This window comes from Rhinolophus ferrumequinum, chromosome 12 (genome assembly GCF_004115265.2).
Source record: "Rhinolophus ferrumequinum isolate MPI-CBG mRhiFer1 chromosome 12, mRhiFer1_v1.p, whole genome shotgun sequence".
Lineage (NCBI taxonomy): Eukaryota > Metazoa > Chordata > Mammalia > Chiroptera > Rhinolophidae > Rhinolophus > Rhinolophus ferrumequinum.
In genome coordinates, this window is record NC_046295.1 from 78,587,708 (window position 1) to 78,607,417 (window position 19,710).

The 19,710-nt window shown below is 55.3% G+C and overlaps 1 protein-coding gene across 1 annotated transcript in view; it reads left to right on the plus strand.

The window, feature by feature from the left end:
- HMCN2 (hemicentin 2) overlaps nucleotides 1–19,710 on the plus strand; it is a 138,053-nt gene that overhangs the window by 43,122 nt on the left and 75,221 nt on the right. The window contains exons 16-24 of the mRNA XM_033123909.1: nucleotides 3,016–3,204; nucleotides 3,865–3,960; nucleotides 4,225–4,352; nucleotides 6,026–6,170; nucleotides 8,536–8,648; nucleotides 8,771–8,930; nucleotides 10,324–10,489; nucleotides 16,985–17,112; nucleotides 18,751–19,005. Of these exons, the coding sequence (XP_032979800.1) occupies nucleotides 3,016–3,204; nucleotides 3,865–3,960; nucleotides 4,225–4,352; nucleotides 6,026–6,170; nucleotides 8,536–8,648; nucleotides 8,771–8,930; nucleotides 10,324–10,489; nucleotides 16,985–17,112; nucleotides 18,751–19,005 (1,380 nt within the window). The remainder of the gene's footprint in view (nucleotides 1–3,015; nucleotides 3,205–3,864; nucleotides 3,961–4,224; nucleotides 4,353–6,025; nucleotides 6,171–8,535; nucleotides 8,649–8,770; nucleotides 8,931–10,323; nucleotides 10,490–16,984; nucleotides 17,113–18,750; nucleotides 19,006–19,710) is intronic.

Sequence of the window (19,710 nt, forward strand, 5' to 3'; positions counted from 1 at the left end):
GAGGAGACTGGGGGGCTGCAGGGTCTGGAACCTTAAGGTATTGGAACCAGGGTGAATAGAGTTGCCTCTCTGGATGGGGAAACTGAGGCCGAGTAGTGAAGGTGTTCATCCGGGGGTGCCCAGTGGGGCAGAGGCAGAGTGGGAACCTCTGCCCAGGCTGTGGGCCTTGAGGCTGGTGCCCCTGGCCCTAGGGGCCAAGTAGGTGGAAGGGAAGCTGGTACCTCTGTTATGGCCACTTGGCTGCGGCTGTTAGAATCCATGGGGGCCTTGGGGTTGGGGGGAGTATGGCTCAACCTGCTGGACCCAGTTCACCCCATCCCCAGCTCCTCTGATGACAAGGGCATGGGGGAAGGCAGAAGCAGCCTCCAAGGTGGCCAGACGCTCCTGTCCTGCTCCTTCCAGGCTGGTGGCCAGCATGCTTCGGAGGGGCCATTTTTCTGGGTACTCCAGATTCCCCACAAACAACGTCGCTGCCGCCTCAACTGATGAGACCTGGGCCTCTCCAGGGAGCCCTGGCAGCTGCTGTCACATCCAGCTGTCTGTGGGCATTTGCAGTTTCTGCCCCAGGAAACTGCCCGCGGCCAAGATGAAAGGGCTGTTCCTGGGGAAAGCAGACAGGCAGAGCCAGCTCGTGGTCCCTCCTGGGGTTACTGCAGAAGGTCACCTGGGAGACTGTGAGGGGGCCTCGCTCGGAGACTGAAAGCAGAAGTGGCTGAGCCCCGAGGATGGGGCTCTAGGAAGAACACTGCGCTGGGAGCCCGGCCCCCCACCCCCATGTGCTGCAGCCCTCAGGACTGTCCCGCCCCCTCTTCTGGCCAACAAAGGGACCAGAGGACCTTCAGCTCTGGCATGTGAGGGTTCTGGGGTCCCACATTATCTGGGGACTCCAGGTGAGGGAGGGGGGATGGCTGCAGAGGAGGCTGAGGCAGTTTTCTGGGCAGGGTTTTAGTCTGGGGTCTGGCTGCTGTGGGATTCACCCTGAGACAGGATGGAAGAGCTGGGTGCGGCTCTGGCTGGGGCGAGTACATAGGGGGACGCAGGGGTGCGGTGGTGGAGAGCCTGGGCCTTAGCAGCAGCCAGACCTGGGCTCTGAGTCCAGCTCTGCCATTGACTTTGAGCTGTGCCCTTGGGCAGGTTCCTTAATCTCCCTGACCCTCAGTTTCCTCATCTGTAAAATTGTAATACTATTGTATTACTATCAATACAATAGGATTGTAATACTATCACTTCATGAGTTTGTGGAGACCATTCATGAAATCATGCTCCGAAAAGCACCGCCTCCACGCCCATCACTTAGTAGGCATTCCAGATGCCACGCTTTATACTTATTATTTGCTTATTATTGTAAGGGTCCTTCTCTTCTCGGGGGGAAGGTCAGGCCTGGGAGGACGATGGGGGAAGAGAGTGTGCTTCGCGATAGCCCCGAGACAGGGACCAAAGCTGGGCTGTTTGGGGGCTAAGGAGGGAGGGGGTCAGGAAGCATCTGAGAGAGACAGTGGACAGGAGGCCTGCCTGGAGGAGGGAGGTGTGAGCTGGGCCCTGCAGGCGGGCTGGGTGGAGTGGGGAAGGCAGGCATTGAGGGTACCTGGCCCTGGTGTTGAGCCTCAGCTCTGCCCAGGGGGGGGCGGTGATGGCAGAGCTGTGTCCCCGGGGCCAGGGCTCTGCAGGACCAGTAACCCTGTCTGAGGCAAGCCGGGAGCAGAGGATTTCTGGGATTCTGAACCGCGGCAGCTGCCAGGCCCCGATGAAAAAGAAAAGAGGCGTGCGGGTGGTGTCTGAGGTCGGGTCCAAGACTGCCTTCCTCTGTGTAGTGATTTTCCAAGTTCTGTTTATATCTCCCTGGAACTTCCCTAATCCCTGAGGCCTGGAGGGAAATTTGATGTCATGATTTGGATGGACGGGGGTTGATTTCTGGAGAGAGATGGAAAGAACAAAGAGGAGGATCTTCCATGGAGCTGGATGCAAAGCGTTAATAAAGGCAGGGGGACCTTCCTGGCCATGGGTCTGGGATGGGGACCTGAGGACAGCTTCCAGAGGCTGCAAGAGCACAGGGTCTGGGCCTGTCTGGAGGCTGACCTGCTCCTGGCCTGCCCAAGGGCTGAAAGGATCATGAGAGTCTGTCTGGGGAAATAACTTATCTTTCCTCCCTGGTTATAAAAGTAAGACGATGCTAACAAGAAAAGTTTGGAAGAAACACTACAAACTATTAGCAGTGGTTACCTCGGGCAGGGGATTGGGTTTTTGGAACTGTGTGGAGCAAAAATTAGGGGAATACACTATTGTGTGTGCTTAATTTTTTTTATAACTCAGGTGAGCAGGGCAGCCTTTTTCAGGCTTATTGTCCTGGTGTAATTATTAATATGGCCCTTTTCACTCTCCAGTGTCCCCGTTTGGACCATAAAGTATAAGGTCACATTCTGTACAATAAGCATGCTTTGATTTTGTAATAGTATTTTATACGTTCATTACAAAAAGTTCAGCAACAGAGAAAGATGTAGAGAAGAGATTAAAGATGGCCTATCAACTCCCTGTGAACTTGGCTTTCTGGGGTGGCGTACGCAGAAGGGGCCGTGGAAATGGTTGCCCAAATCCAGGGCACCTGCACGAGGAAGCATCCTGTGGCCCAGGAGAAGGGTGAGGGGGCCAGAGCGTGACTTGCAGCCCGTCAGAGGTGGGCTCTAGAAAGTCCCTGCCAGGAGCACGTGTGTGGCTCCCCTACACGTCTGGGCAGAGCGAGGTCCCCGTGACCCTAAGGCCTACAAGGCGTGTCGGCAGCTTCACGCCGCCAAAAGCTGCTCCCTCCGCCTCATCCCTGAGAGTTCTCCAGGGGTGGACCCCGCAAAGCTCAGGTTGACCTCAGAGTCCTGGATATGAGTCAGCTCCCAGGTTCACGAGGGCCAGGCTGGAAGAGGGGGAACCTCCCAGTGATGGGAGGGGAGGCAGGCGTTGGGAACAGTCCCCTGGGGGCTGGGTGGGTCAAGCCGCTAGGCATGGCTGACTGGTCGCCTCCTGCAGATGCACCCCAGCTGATGGAGCTGCCCCGGGATGTCACTGTGGAGCTGGGCAGGAGTGCCCTCCTGGCATGTCGGGCTGTGGGCCGCCCGCCCCCGACAGTCACCTGGCGCCGTGGAGACGGCCAGCTGCTGGAGCCCAGGCGGGGCAGCAGGACCGGGCAGCCCCATTCAGGAGTGCTGTTCTTTGAAAGTAGGAGATTGGGGCTGGGGGCAGGTGGGCAGGGGAGACTGGATGGCTTCCAACACCCTGAGCCTGTAGGCTGGGTGGCTGGGAGCAGGACCGAGCCCCAGCACTGACCGTGGGTGACGCTGAGTCACATTTAGCTGGGTGACAATCGTCAAGTCATTTCAGTAAATTGAACAGGCCGTAATAATGATAACGGCAGTACTACTACCTGGGTTTAATGACAGGTTACCTTAAGGGGTTGTCGTGTGGGCAATACACATGACGTGCTTAGCACAGTTCCTGACACGTATGTGTTAGCCATCGTCATCCCCGTCGTCATCCCCATCATCACTACCACTAAAGCTACTGTTCCTATTTATAATGTGCTACGCTGGATGCTGGGCAGTAGTCACATCATCTTATCGATCCCCTCGATCACACTATAAGGTACAAGTATTGATAAATTATGCCCATTCTACAGATGAGCAAACGGAGGCCTTCTCACCCTCACACGTCCCGGCTGCATGCCCCTTCCCTCTCCTCTCTGCCATCCCGGCCCTCCCACCCAACCTCTGCAGGGCCAGGCTGTGCCGAGGGCCCCCTCTGCACTGGGGAGTGGAGCCTGTGGGGCCTGGGGCCCCGGCATGCCCCAGCAGTCAGGCATCCTTCTTTTCTGCCCCTCAGGTGTGGTCCCTGAAGACCAGGCCCTGTATGTCTGTGAAGCTCAAAATATCTTTGGGAAGGTCCAGGTGGAGGCCCGGCTCGTGGTGACTGGACATGGTTCGCTGGTGGACCTGGAGAGGCGGGGGAGGTGGGGAGGCGGGGGCACCCCCAGGGAGGCCCCCCCATGGCCACCCATCCTTTGGACAGATGTGTCCACAGCCGGGTTCTCCGAGAGGAGCATCTGGGTTCCTGCTTGCTAGGCAGTAGGAAATGTGCCCTTTGACCACTTGGGGTCCCCTTGGGGAAAAGCGGGGGCCTCTGTCCCCCAGGTAACTACCCACAGGAATCTAGTGTGCTCAGCACCGGCTCCTCTCCCCACAGCTCCCCCACAGATCGCCAGCAGTGCCTCCACCGTCCGGGTGCTGGAGAGGCAGCCTGTGTCCCTGCCCTGTGTCATCCTGGCCGGGAGGCCCCTCCCAGAGAGGCGCTGGCTCAAGGCCGGTCTGCCGGTGAGTGCTGGGCTCCTCCGGGCATGGTGAGCAGTGGCTCCTGGGGACCGAGGGGACTGTCACATTCACACCTTGGTCTCTACGTTGCTGTTCCCCTATTTTGGAATGTCCTCTTCTTCTTTCCTCCCTCTCTTTGCTGCCTCTTTCCAGAACCTTCTTTGGTAACTTGCTGTAGCATCATCACCCTCTAAAGTCCTGCCAAGGCTCGATGTGGCTGCCGGCCTCCTTGGAGCTTAGCAGGAGGGTCTGGCCTCCATTTGTGCAGAGGGCTGGGGAGCAGGAATTTGGTGGAGGCACAGACACGATACATTGGTCACCCCTGCTCTGAGGGATCCAGAGCAGAGATGTGACCTGTGCAGCTGAATATGTGCCTGACTACCTAGCCCAGTGCTGGGCAGGCAGTGGCCGCTTTATCCCCTCTTATGGATTTGGTTTGCTCATTGTCTTCCATTCCCCTCTCCTGTTCATACCTTAGCATCCCTCCTGCTCAATTCTTCTGCCCTATCCTCAGACATACTGGGTTCCTTATGCCCTTGAGGCTATAAAGAGGGGTCCTCACCCCCCATTTGACTTCAAAGCACCAGCAGGCGGGCAGACGCTGGACACCTAGAGAAGTAGTGACTGCGTGGTCATCTGTTCCCGCCGTCCCTGCCCTTGCACAAGGCAGACAGCGTGCCGCTCGCCGAGCGTGCAGGCTTTGCAGAGGCTGATGGTGACGGTGACTCACTGTCAGCCTGTGTACTTGGACATGACCCGAGGAGGACCGTGCTGGGAGCGTGGGCTGGGTGGTGAGGAGCCTTCCTGAGTAGAGTCCAATGGGCCTGGGGGAAGGAGTGGCTGTGGGCCTCGCTGAGGCCAGGTCAGGGAGTGGCTGGAGAGGAAGGGACACCGAGGGGAGCCCTGCCTGCTCAGCTGCCGAGGGCAAGGAGCAGGAATCCCCTCAAGCTTGCTCAGCCTGAAAGGGCCTGGTACTGAGACACCCAGGAGCGTCTCCTGAACTTGAGAGCAAGATGTGCAGTCAGGCTCATGAGACAGGCTAAAACAGGGGCCAGGCCTGGTGGAAAGGTTTTAGGCCTCTCACCAAGGATGGACTGACTGGCTAGACGTCTTTGTGGAGGGCCCATTCTGGACCAGCACTCCCCTCCTGGTGCTGATGATGGCCTGGGTAGCCACCAGGAGCCACTGTCCCTGCCTCTCTCTGGGACCACACCTGATGTGGCCACACCTCTGCTCTGCCCTGCATGGCTCTGTTCTCTCCCTGAAGACAGGTTGTCCCTCCTCCCTGTGGCCTCAGAGTGGAAGGGAAGGGCCCTGGAGCCCCAGCCTCTACTCAGTAAAGGCTCTGGTCCCAACCCCACACTCCCAGGAGAGGCCCCCATCAGCCCGGCTTGGGTCAGGCGTCTTGCTCTGGTCCAGTTGGCCATGGGAGCGTGGGGTCAGGGTTATGCCGGGGATCCGGCCCACCATCCTTGAGGGTCTGTGGGGGTGGACGAGTCTCAGGGGAGGGGGCTTGGGGCTGGGCAGTCATGGCATCACCCCCTGCCAGCTCCCCCACCTTCTCAGTCCAACCTGCTCCCTGCTGGCCTGGCGGGCAGTGCGGTCTCGGAGGGCTCTCTCTTAGCTGGCTTGGAATGGGCCTGTGGTCCCATCTGGTGCTTCCTCACCCTTGCCAGCTCCCACCTGGCAGCCGGCATTCCGTCCGAGCCGACGGCAGTCTCCACCTTGACCGGGCCCTGCAGGAAGACGCAGGGAGGTACAGCTGTGTGGTCACCAACACGGCTGGCTCTCAGCAGAGGCATGTGGAGCTGGTTGTCCAGGGTGAGTCCTGGGGCCCCAGGGTGGTGGGGGTGGGGTGGGCACTGGACAGGATGGAGGAAGCCTGGTGGGGGAACTTGATCTTGAATACCTTTGTTTCAAAACATTGCGAAAATAGTACATATTCATTGTAGGAAACGTTGAGATTGGACAAGTAAAAAAAAAAAAATACTCCTGTGATACTAATAGCTGAGAAGAACCAGAATCATTTTACATTTTGGTGTGTATCTTTCATACTGTATGCACCCACGAGCTCCCACTTGCACACACACCTCCTGTATATATATAATAAACTGTATATAATATAAATTATATATATGCTTTACATAAGTTGTATATAAATTATGTTTATACAATATAGTCTTTATGTATTATATATGTATCTATATTTCTATCCATCTATCTATAAATTCTTTATAAACACATACAGATAAATATTTTAAAACCAAGCTGGGAACATTATATTATGGTCTCGCAACCTGAGTGTTTCTCATGACGATATTTCTTTTTTTTTTTTTTAATTTATTGGGGTGACAATTGTTAGTAAAGTTACATAGATTTCAGGTGTACAATTCTGTATCACATCATCTATAAATCCCATTGTGTGTTCACCACCCAGAGTCAGTTCTCCTTCCATCACCATATATTTGATCCCTCTTACCCTCATCTCCCACCCCCCACCCCCCTTACCCTCTGGTAACCACTAAACTATTGTCACGACAATATTTCTGTCAGTACATTCTCAGAAGCATCAGTTTAAGATGACGTGTCCCCGCATGAATGAGCCACAAGTACCCAACCTGTCCCCTCGTGTCCGATTTCTCACCAGCATGAATACCCTGGGCAGAAATGTCCTGTGGCAACTTTGCCCATGTCATGGATTCCTTCCTTAGCATAAACCCCTTAATGTGGAATTGAGTAGGGGTCATGGAGAGTGACAGTTTGAGGACTTTTCATGTATTTTGCCCAATGACTCTCCCACCCACAGCGTTGCAGAATCCCTGTTCCCCTTCACCCACCCACCCAGGTACTGCCGTTCTTTCTAATGTAAGACGAGAAGTTTGGTAACATTTTGCAATTTACCAAGTATGTTAATATCCTTTCTGTTTTTAAATTTATTTTATAAAATCCCCAAGGGATGAGTGGGAAGAACACGTTGTTCCCCATTTTTTAGGGGAAAACCAAAGTCCAAGAGGAGGCTGGGTCTAGAGAGCCCAGGTGTCTTGTTTCCCCATAATTCCAATTAAACATAGTGATCAAAGGTTGGAGACCTCTGTGGGGTTCTATGTATGTTTCACTTCATTTTCATAACTACTCCAAGAGCTGGGTATTTAAAGAGCCCCTGTCCTGAAGTTAAGGAAGCTGAGGCTCAGAGAGGAGAGTAACTCGACAAAGCCACAGGATCAGCAAACCAGGCTGCCTCTGCAGAGTGTGTCACCCCCTGATTTCCCACTGTGCTGGCACAACCTCTCCTGCGGGGGTGGCGGGTGGCGTGAACAAGCTCTGTTGTTCTGCTTCCCCTCCTGACTTCTCCACACCCAGTTCCCCCCAGCCCCACTCCTCCTGGAGACTGCAAAGCTGAATGGTACCTAGAATGGATTTGGCACTTGTTTGCAAGTTCCCTGTGTTCTGTGAATGCTGTTGTCTGCCATTTCTCGTCTGTCCATCCCCAGAGATTGGGGAACGGATTGAGGTTAATTCGGCTTTTTTGCTGATCAAGGAATATGGGTGCCAAAAGATTAAGTGGTGTAAAGTCTCAGAGCAAAGAAATGGCACAGTGGGTTCTCAGGCACAGGCTGCCCTTTGTCTGGGCCCTGAATTTATAGCAGTGATGGCTGTGCATACTACGCCATTTGTATTCTGTTGAAATTGTTTTTTTGTGTGTGGTAAAATATACATGACATTAAAATGACCATTTTAACCATTTTTAAGTGCACAATCCAGGGGCAATCACATTGTTGTGTCACCATCTCCACCATCCATCTCAGAAACTTTCTCAGCTTCCCAAACCGAAACTCTGTCCCCGTCAAACCCAAGCTCTCCATCCCCTCCCCCAGCCCCCGGCACCCACCATTCTACTTCCTGTCTCTGTAAACTTGACTACTCCAGGGACCTCATATAAGTGGAGTCATTCAGTATTTGCCCTTCTTTGTCTGGCTTATTTCACTGAGCCTGTTTTCGCATTGAGCAAGTTGCAGTATGCATCAGACTTTTATTCCTTTTTAGGGCTGAATAATATTCTACATGTACACACCACATTTTGTTTATCCATCATCCTTGATAGATATTTGGATTGTTTCCACCTTTTGGCTACTGTGAATAATGTTGCTATGAACTTTGGTTTATGAAATTGGTTTGTTTTTAAAAGTGCCACCTAGAATCCAGTCCACTGCCACCCACCATGTCACCAATGAAGGGGTTCCAGCCTCTCTCCCCTGTGTCGCGTCAGGAGTTCCCACCCCCACCATCACCTGGACCAAGGTCGGTGGAGCCCATTACCATGAGGGTAACCAGAGGGCCAGGCCCAGTGCATCATGGGGAGGGGAATGACGCATGTTGCCACGGTGTGTGGGCTCTGCTGATGTCACCTGTGACTCTCACAGGAAACCAACGTCCTGGCTTCCAGTGGTCCCCACTACAATGTGAGCAAGGATGGGACCTTGGTCATTGCCCAGCCATCCACCCGGGATGCAGGGGCCTATGTCTGCACGGCCATCAACGCCGTGGGCTTCTCCAGCCAGGAGATGCGGCTTTCTGTCAACAGTGAGTGATGGCCGCCCCTGTCCTGGGGGTGGGCTTGGCAGGCATGGAGGCAGGGGCATGGACAATCTGACCTTCCTGCATCTTCCCGGTACCCTGCCTCGAAATTCTTCCCATGTGAAGGACATGTTGGCCAAAGCTGTCCTCTCTCAGGTCACTGTCCCCAGTAGTGTGGACGTGCTCTACTGGTTCCAACTCAGTCCTTTGTAACAAATTAACAAGCCTTGGAAAGACACACGACCCTACGCTGGACCTCCCCACCTTGGCAGCCCCTTGCCCGCCTCCCTCTCCGATTCTTTGTGCCCCAGATCCTTTGATTTTCTTTCAATTTCTTGAATGGTTCCTCCTGCCTCAGGGCCTTTGCACGTGCAGTTTCTTCTGTTTAAAATGCCCTTCCCCCAGCTCTTGGCTCAAAGGACTTCTCCCATCCGTCAGCTCTCAGCTCTCCTTGATCCCTTGGGTTGGGTCAAGTCACCTTGCTAGGGGAGGTGGAATATCCCCTCCATAGCACCCATCACAACTGTGAGTCAATAATTAGCTGTGTATGAGCTGTCTGGTACCACCGCTCTCTGTGGGCCCTGTGTGCTATGAGGGTGGGGCAGGACCTGTTTCCCAGCAGCCACCACAGAGCTGGGCACTCAGTAGATGTCTGGCTGAGTGAGGAGATGCACAGCCAGTCTTCTGTGTTATACGTCCAGCCAATATTTTCATGTTGGAAACATTTTTTTTTTTGTAAGTGGGGGACTTCTGTCTGACTCGTGATATATCAGGTGTCCCCATGAGGGCTACATGGGTCTTGATGTCCTGGCTGGTGGGCTTGTTTAGTTATGGGTGCGTTCAGTGTATGTGTACCTGGCTGGAAATGTGGGGGGGCATCAGGAAGGTGGAGTCTGGGGTAATCTCTGCCATCAGGAGCCTTTGGCTTAACAGGAGAGTGAGGTTTTGTGCACAGATTAATATAAACCCCGACGGGGTTTGAGAAAGCGGAGGGAGATCAGGCGTCACCTGGTGGCTGATGACCTGGGAATAGTGGAATGATCACGGGAACCAGGTAGAGAGAGAAGAGGAGGAGGGCAAAACCTGCCCGAATGTCCCCAGGATGGAAAGGAGCTAGAGAAGCAACCATCCCATGTCATCACAGTGTCATCGCAGGAGGATGAGCTTCCAGAGGGAGAGTGGTGGTGGAGAGAGGGGGGGCGGGTCCTGGGGAAATAAATCGTCAGATCTGAGCCCATCCCAACACCTGCGCTCTCCCATTTTGAGAGCCACACCTACCTTGGCACCACCCAGGTGGCAGTACCACCTCTGCTTCCTGGGGGCGCTGTCCTGGTCCCCTCCGGGCCCCACCCCACAGCTCCCTGACCTGCTTACAGTTTCTAACTGCTTCCACCAACAGCCAAGCCCAGAATCCAGGTGAACGGCTCCCATGATACAGACAAGCCTCTGAGCGTCACAGCCAAGGCCGGTGACGAGGTGACTCTGGACTGTGAGGCCCAGGGGTCCCCACCCCCATTGGTCACCTGGATGAAGGACTCGCGCCCTGCGCTGCCCGTCACTGACAGGTAACCCCACCTGCATGGCCTCCACGTGGGGAGGAGGCAGAGCCGATGTTTAAGGGAAAGTTGGCCTCCAAGTGGCCAGTGGCCCAGGGGTTGGGAGGGGCCCTGTGAACACTCCGAGCTGGATGTGCATTCACTTCTGCACACAGCACTTTTGTCCCGGGTCCCCCGAAGCCTCTCAGCAGACCTCTAAAAAGTCCATGGACGCCCAGGGTGAGACCCTCTGAAATAACACACACCCAACATTTCACTCACCAGCCGCTGGGAGCTGGTGCAGATTCTCCTGTAATCTGCACAGCAGCCCTTGGTATCTGAGCTGAACTGAGGCTCAGAGAAGTGGGGTGAGCTGCGGGTGGTCATGGAAAGCAATGCCATGATCAGGACGGCGTCCTGACTGGACGTGTGCATGTACGTCCTTGCCTGCTCTACAGAGCCTGTGTCTGGCGGCCGGGCTTTCTGACTTAGCTTCTCTCCAACCGGCAGGTATCTTGGGAGTGGGAGGAGGCCGGATTGGGTGTCCTTCAAAGCCAGGCTGTACCCCGCCCCCGCCCCCTCCACCCCTACCGCAGGGGTGTGGGGGATGGTGGTTCCAGACAAGAGGGCCTCGAAACTCCTGGGGTCCTTGACCCTTGGGGGTGGGGGGACGGCTGCATCTCTGGCCAATGACATCAGTCCTGGCAACGTCTTTGAGAAGTTCCAGACTGAGAAGGTCTCTGAGCAGTCTGCTGTACCGCTCCCACCCCCCTGACACCCACACGTGAGTCTGCATCTCAGAACATCTGTTTGGTGAGAACTTCCAAACCATGAAGGCTGCACATCTGAACGGGCCGGGGTCCTGTGCCTGGGCTGGGTCTGCAGCGCCCCCACCCCATGCCCTGCTGGTGTCTGTGCAGCTCCGTGTCGTGGGTGGGGGTGGGGGCGTGGGAACCTGCGCCTCTCCCCAGAAAGCCTGCTCATTGCAACACGTTGGCTGGGCGGTGGCCGGCAGCCACGTGCTTATTTATTTATGACTTGTTACCGCAGCGGGGCACCGCAATTCCCACAGGCTCACCCCTTCTTGTTGTGATGCTTGAGGAGACCGACCGGGAGCCATAAATCTGTGACAGCCGCTTTTGCAATCCTAGAGTTTTGTTCTCGCCCTCTCCGCTTCTTGCTGGCTTCCAGCTTTCTCTGGAGATTTATGCGATTCCAGGAGTTTATCTAAATGAGGAGGATGATAGGCCTGAGGTTGGGACCGGGGTGAAGTGCTCAGACCCTGGAGCCCGTCGGACGTGAGTGCAGGTCCCAGCTGGTTCCATCTTCGTCGTGTGTCCTCAGGGGTCCACTGGCTCCTCTTTGGCCTGTTGCTCCATCTGTAGCATGGACATTGTTTAAATAATGCTTATATGACACAGTGATGGATGTGCCATGCTTAGTGTGTCATAAGCGCCTGAAAATCGCTCCCTTTCACATCATTTGTTTGCTGCTCTTCACGAACTGAAGCATCATTTCCAGCTTTTGAACAATATCACATCTGGTAATCCCATTTCATCCTCACCCACTTTTTTAATATGAAAGTTTTATTGAGATATCATTCACGTGCTGTACAAGTCTAGGGGTTTTTTTAGTATATTCAGAGTCGTCACCACAACCAACTTTAGAACATTTCCGGACTGTCCCCCGAAACCCCGTACTCATTCCTGCCCCACCCCACCCCGGCCGCTGGAACCACCAGTCTCCTTTCTGTCTTTGGATCTCTCTCTTCCGGACATTTCGTATAAAAGGAATCACACTGTATGTGGCTCTAGCATCCGGTTGGTTAGGTTCATCCTCGGTGTAACGTGTGTCAGAACTCCATTCCTTTTGGTGGCTGAATAATATTCCACTGTGTGGATAGACCCCCTTTTGTTTCTCCGTTCACAAGCTGATGCCATTTGGGTTGTTGCCCCTTGCTGGCAATTGGGGGTAACCCCTCCGACTTTGCATTGTATTTAAACTGTATTCAAACTTCATCCGCGGGCTCTGGGTCCCGGGTTTCCGGGGCCTCCCTGGCGCGTTCTGACAGCTTCCCCACAAAGAGCAAACTTCAGGTTTCTCACAGACACACAGCTCCCGCAGTCCCAGGGTCATTCAGCCAGAAAGTGGAGATTTGAAAACCCCCACAGAGAACACACACTGAGGGGTGGTGGTGCCGTGGTGGCGGGGGCATGACGGGAGTGCTGTCTGCCTGCTCCTCCTCCTCCTGCTTTTCTTTCTTCCTCCTCTGAGGGAGTCGCAAGGCTCAGCTTCAAAGCTGCCATTCTGGAGGCTTGAGAAGTTACTCCAATAAGTCAATGAGTCTTAGGTGTTTGTCCACCCTCCAGGATCCAGCTCACTCCCTCGCGATGGGAGGTGCCAGCTGCCGACCACACTTCCCCTTCTTTTTCCCTTAGTCTGGGCCTTATGCTCCTCCCACCTGGTTGAGCTGCCCCCTCATCTGTGGTGGCCCCTTCCTACTGTCCCCGGTAACTCTGTGGTGTAGTCAGGTTAATAATAACTATAATGTGGCTGAGATACACACAGCCACACACACTTCAGGCTTCTTGACCCCCGAGTCAAAAAGTCCTCGTAGAAAGAAAACATAGTGGGAGTTTGAGTAGCCATGACACATAAACCACCTGCTGTGTCCACGACCCCTTCCAATTGGTTCCTGTAGATGCTTTCGTAAAATTCAGCTGAGTGCATCTTCTATTCTGCTCTCATCAGGGATGTTTTTCCCCCCGTTTACCTATTTTCTTGATTCATCCTGACCCATGTTACTTGCTTTCCACTTAAAGAACAAAATAACAGTCCAGGGCGTTCATCTGTCATTGTTGCTAAGCGGTTCCTCTGTTTGGGGCATGAGCTCTGTTGCCAGTTTTTAGCAGTAATAAATGGGACTGTTGGAAATCTTTACACAAATGCTTCTCTTTATCTTCTGATCGTTTCCTTGGGGGATAGTGCCGGTGTCCAAGGATGAGAATGGTCACTGAGTGCTTCTGACCCGGGGGGACAGATGTTTGTGAAAAGCCCCCACGGGCTGTGAATTCACAATTGAAGGCAGCAGGATTCCTTGAGCAACTCGTGTGCCCAGGACGGTGCAGAAACCACACTGGGGAGAGGAGACACGAGTTCTGTTGTGCATGAAATCGGGGGCAAAGACCTGCGTGAACTTGAGCAAGACCCTTCCTGACTCTGGGAGCCTCAGTCTTCCTGTCTGAGAAATGTAAGAGTTGGACAGGCGATGGTGGCCAGCGAGCGCCTCCGGCTCTGCTCCCATGATTCCACCCGCCCGGGAATGCTGGGGCGAGGCGGTGTTTCTAGGCAACAATGTTTGTTTGTGGTTCTGATGTGTGGCTGGGACAGCTGCGAGTGCTCCTGGCCCAGCTGAGGCTCCCGGGGGCAGCTGGCCAGGGTCCCACACGGGGCCAAATCCAGCCGCATCAGGGGGGTAAGGAGGGGGCAGCTGGCGAGGAAAGGACAGTGAGAGGATGAGCACTCGGCACCCCACCCACTTTCTGGTCCAGTTACCCCACGGTGCAGAGATGGGGGCTTCAGCTGGGATACTGGTGACCCAGGAGACAAGCTTCTCCCTCAGTGGCATGGCTTGGACTGTCTAGAGGCCCCTGGTGGGGTCTTCATCTTGGTGGGTCTCATATCACATGCTGCTTCCTGGCCTGGGGCCTCCGAGGTCTGGTTATGTCGGCCTCCAGCCAGCAGCTCTCTCTGGAGAACCTTCAGTGAACTAGACTTCTGAGCTGGACGTTTCGATCACCGCAATGGTTGGCAGTGCCATAGCGGAGTCTGCAGGGCGCGTCCTAGGTCTGCCCTGCCCAGCTGGGTGGGCTTGGACAGCAGGCCTCCATCTCTCTGGTCTCCTCTGCAAAATGGGGTGATGACAGTGGGCCCTGCCTGCTGTACTCCCCCCAGGGAGGGCACTCAGCTGTGTGGCGGCACACAGGAAGCGCTCGATAGTTGACAGCCACCCGTTAGCATGGCTGGGTGTATGTTTTACGGGTCCACAGGGATGGCGCCTTCCCCCTCTCTGTCATATATTGTGCTTGGCCCTTTGATGGGTATTGGGTCCCTCTTCCTGAATTCTCCTGCTTGGTTTTTCATGTGGGGCTTCCTTATAAGGGTCTGTGGTGTGGGTGAAGCCCCAGATAGGAGGTGAGGTTCAGAGCAGCCATTGGTGGGTGAAGGTCCCAGCTGACTGGTGCTAGTAGGTGGGTCCTTGCCCTGCCCAGGCTCAGGCTCCGCTCTGGCCCCAGGACACATGGGCCTGGCATACGCTGGCACCCGGTGGGCGTCTGGATGAGGGTCAGCCCTCTGGCGGGCGGGTAACTGCAGGAAGGCCTTTGCAGCCACAGCCATTGATCGTCCTCCTGTGTTCGCACCATGAGGTTGCAGATGGGTCCTTTAAAAACGGGGGCAGCAGGACAGACAACATGGGATACAGCCAGAGGGACTGGGCGCAGACAGACCACCCGGGCTCGGAGCAATCTGAGGACGGGAGCGTGTCTTCAACCCCTGTGGCAGCCGGCCCACCCAAGGGCTCTTTGTCAAATGAGTGAATGAATGAATGAATGAATGGATGAATGAGCAATTGGCTGAACTGGGCTCCATGCAGCGCAGAACTGGGAAAGTGTAACCTGCCTGGATTTGTAAGGGAAAAGCCAGTGAAGGGGTTCTGGAGGGCAGGAGAGTGGCCTTGAGATGGGGTCACGGGCAGGAAGCAGTGTGAGCGAAGGTGGGAAGGGGAGTGTGTATCCGTGGACTGCTGGGATTTGCCGTCAAATGTTTATTGAGTAACTACTGTGAGTCAGGACCTATGCTAAGGGCTGGGACACAGCAGGCACCTGCGCACACCTAGCCCCTCCTGTCATGCAGCCATCTGACAGTGACAAGTGGTCACAGGTGTGATAAATGCCATAATGACTCCAGGTGCGTGTAACCGGGAGCAGGCCATTATCTGGGGCAGCAGCGGTGGCTTCCCTGAGCCACAAAGGATGAGGGGGGGGGGCCAAATCGGTGACCTCTGGGCGGGGGGGGGTGGGGTGGCAGCAAAGGTGTGTACTAGGAATGAGGGGGACGGTGTGGCCTGGGGATTTGCGTGATTCTGAGCTCTTTCTGTTGGGAGCCCGTTGGTCTCTCTAGGACGGTAGGTCCCCCTCGGAGCTTGCAGGATCCCTCTCAGATCCACACCCCGCCATCTGCATGGCTGTGTGAATCTTCAAGCCAACCACGAAGGCTCAAGCCCGATGGATGTCATAAACAGGAAATTCCCCGCGAAGCTTCCCCTGTTCTCATCTGGGCGCCACACGGAGCCATCTGGCCACTCACACCACCATGGAGTGGCTGCCACTAGTTACGCCATATGCACACAGTGACAGTGTCCTCCCCACTTCCTCCCACCTCTCTCCTCCCCTGAACCTACCCCTGGGCTGCAGTCTCCAAATCTGCAGAAGCTGCTGGGAAAGTGGAGGGAGAGCTGGGTCAGAAGACAGTGTGGTGAGGGCTGCGATGGGGGAAGCCAAGGCAGCTGTGGGAGTCTGTAGGCTGTACCGACCAGCCCTAGAGCATCAAGGCAGCCTTCCTGGAGGAGGTGATATCTAAGTATCGAGGTCTGAGCAGGTGTTGTCCAGGTGAACGTTCACGTGGGGCCAGCCAGGCCCAGTGGCCGCAGCTCCCCTCTCTGTTTTATGGGGGCAAAGCCTGCGAGAAGCCAAAACATATGGGCAGTGACATCATGCCGCAGGGGTCCCTGGGGTCCAGCCCAGCTGCGGAAGGCTGGCTGGGGGTTCCGGATCCCTGTGGGATGGAGCCAGGTGATTTCAGCAAGGTGGGCCAGACTGGGGAGGACAAGTGATCGGAGCCTCCATAGCTTCCTCCTAAGGGCCCAACCCAGTGCTGGGCAACAGAACATTGCAAAGCGCTGGATTCGGAGTCTGGCTGGCCCTGGCACTTAACGCAGAGGGCCTCTGGGCTGGCAGCTTCTCCCCCACATGGAAGGGCTTCCAAATAGAACATCCCCTCACACTCACTTCCTCCAAGCCAGGGCAAGGAATGGCAGATGTGTTCGAGGAGGGGAAGTCAGCAGATATCCAGTCTGGAGAGAGGCCGGGCCCTGGGCTCAGCCCATGTGGAGTCTGCTCACCAGCTCCAGACACAGGCCCTCTTCGTAAGCCCATTTTGCAGATGAGGAAATGGAGGCTCCAAAAGGTGAAGTGACTTGCTTCACTGAACTAGGAAGGGTTCAGAGTTTGGACTTGAACCCAAGCTGGCTGACTCCTAATCCAGTGCTCTTCTGTTTTACCAGTTAGCCTAGAGGTCTGGGAAAGTGGAGGTGGAGCAGGGGACAGGGATAAAGTGTGGGTGGTGGGCACTGCGTCAGTCCTGGCAGGCTTCCTGGGGGAGACGGCTGGTCTGAGTCGGGTCTTAAGGCGTTTCCTGCAGGCAGGGGTCAGTTGGGAATCTCACCAGTGCCCCTCACTCCTGTAGATATCACCTCCTCCCGTCGGGGTCCCTGCGTCTGGCCCAGGCCCAGGCCGGTGACAGCGGTCTCTACGAATGCACAGCCAGTAACCCCGCGGGGTCTGCCTCTCGGCACTACATTCTTGGGGTACAAGGTAGGGCCCAAGCTGTGGCTTCTGTCATACCTGCTGTGCTGCCCTTCTGTTTTTCTCAGTGCCCTCCCCAGTCTCCACATGCCAACTCTGTCACCTCTTCATGGCGTCAGCACTTCCTCCATCACCCCTACTTCCTGTCTTCCTCAAGCTGGATCTCCTTCTCCCCCTTTTCTCCCACTCTCTTATACTCCTTGTTTGGGGCCTCGAGACACTTCAGTGACCCCCTGAGCACAGAGGGCTGAGCCGGCAGGGGCCTAGGGCAGTGGGGGGACTTGAGGGTCAGGAGGGGGACCCCAGCCCATCTGGGGACTTAGATCCCATTTACAGAAGCCAGCCGGTGGAGTCACGCCACCAAAGAGACAGGGAACTTGTCATCTCCAAGAGCACCAAGGAATCAGGTCAGGGTTAGTCAAATATGGCTGTCAGGCCACATCTGGCCCACCTCCTGTTTTCATATGGCCCACGAGTGAAGAATGGTGTCCACATTTTTAAATGATTGCGGGGGGGAGGCGGCACGGGGAAGACAAATAATATCTTGTGACATGTGAAAATCATATGAAATTTAAGATTCAGTGTCCGTAAATACAAGTTGTGTTGGAACACAGCGACACACATTCATTGATGTTTCGTCTGCTTGCACGCCGTATTGACAGTGTTGGGTCGTTGCGACAGACCATCTGGCCTGCAAAGCCTAAAATATTTACTATCTGGCCCTTTACAGAAAAATCTGACCCCTGATCTAAGTTAACTCCCCATTTTATAGGTGGACAGTCTGAGGCTCCGAGAGGAAGGGGGCTCAAAGGTTTGCATGAGCACATGAGAGAGACACAGCCACCAAAGGCAGGGTGATGAGCAGGGCTGGGTTGAATCCTGCCACCCGCTGGCTGTGTGACCTTAGGCCAGCTGCCTGCCCTCTCTGAGTCTTCGATTCCTCCTCTGTAAAGTGAGGACCACAAAAATACCTATCCCATAGTTGTAGAGGCGATATTGCTGACACCAGGCGCTCAGCACAGTGCAAGCTCTTAATGTTTTCAGCATGTGTGTGTGGGGGGTAGAGGGCATGTGCCCTGGGCCAAGAGGCCAATCTCTGCCCAGGTGCCAGGTTCCCATGCATGGTCTTTTCTCGGGCTCCTCCAAAGCTAGGAAGGGAGTGGGTGTTTCTCAGCTTCCCCTGAGGGTCCAGGATATTTGTCCCAGTGTCCCGTGCAGCCCCGGAGCTGGATGGCCCGTGGGGTCCATGAATTTTCCTGGGCCTACATGGTACAAATCCCCAGGAGGCCACCTAGACTCCTGGTCACACAGACCCAGGTTTGGGGCTGGTTCCAGCTCCAATCAGCAGAGGGACTGAGTGACTCTGGCCAAGTCACATAACCTTTGAGAGCCTCAGTGTCTTCATGCGCCAGTGGGCATGGCGTCACCCTCCCCAGAGGCAAGACCAAATGAGATGGAAGGTGGGAATGTGACTTAAAAACACTAATGAGAAAGAAATGAACACCACCCTCCTCCCAGAGCCCAGGGTAGGGAGAGATGGAGAAGGAATGACGAGAGTGATTCCAGCCATGACACCGTGGGTCTGGGCTCTGACACTCCCCCACCCCCAGGCCCCCACCTTGACACCCCACCCTGTGGCCCTGTCAGTCCCCCCCCAGGTGCAGCCAGGCCCGCGGGTCCTGAAGGTCCTGGCGGGCGAAGCTCTGGACCTGAACTGCGTGGCCGAAGGCACCCCAGAGCCCAAGTTGACCTGGTCCAAGGACGGGGTGGCCCTGCGTGGTGGGGGGCCTGAGGGCTCCATCCACTTCGCAGCCATCCAAACCTCCGATGCTGGCATGTACCACTGTGAGGCCTCCAATAACGCTGGGGAGGACAGCTGGGAGCTGGAGCTCAAGGTGCTGGGTGAGTCCCTGAACCCCAGAACTCACCACTCGCCACCTCCCCAACAGCAGTCTGGGCTTCTGAGATACTCGTCTGCCCTCTGGGCTCGGGGCCTGCTTGACCACTTCCTTCCTCCTGGGCCCCCAGCCCTGAGATGTCAGGAAGACTTTGTCAGCCCTGTGGGTACTCTGTCCTCTGGGGTGGATAGAAGGCAGTGTGGGTAGTGATTGAAGAGCAGGGCGTGGGCTCCAATCCAGCTTCTTCACTTACCAGCTGGACAACTGTAGGCCAGTCATGTACACTCTCTGACCCTCAGTTTTCTCACCTGTAAAATGGGTCCAATAATATGTGAGGGAGGGTCAGCGAGAGAATGTGTGTGAAGCACCTGGTGCATAGAAAGTTCTGGACGAATAGCACTAGCATTTTCACTATTATGAATTTAATTAAAACAAACTTGGAAAGATGCCGCTAAAAGGGAGGTGCAGGGCAGGACGAAGCTTGGCCCCAAGTCGTTGAGATCCCAAGTTCAGCCTCTCGAGCCTATGGAGTCGTGTGTAGCCCTGCCGGCTGCTCTGACTCACTCGCCCTGAAGCTGAGGGTGGGAGCACAGGACTTGTACCCCCTTATGCCTGGCTAGGGCTCTGGTGGGGGGCACCCTCCTCGCTGGCACTGGGACCCTGGGCTCTGGGGGTGTGAGTGAGACTTTGGGCTCTGGGGTGTGAGTGT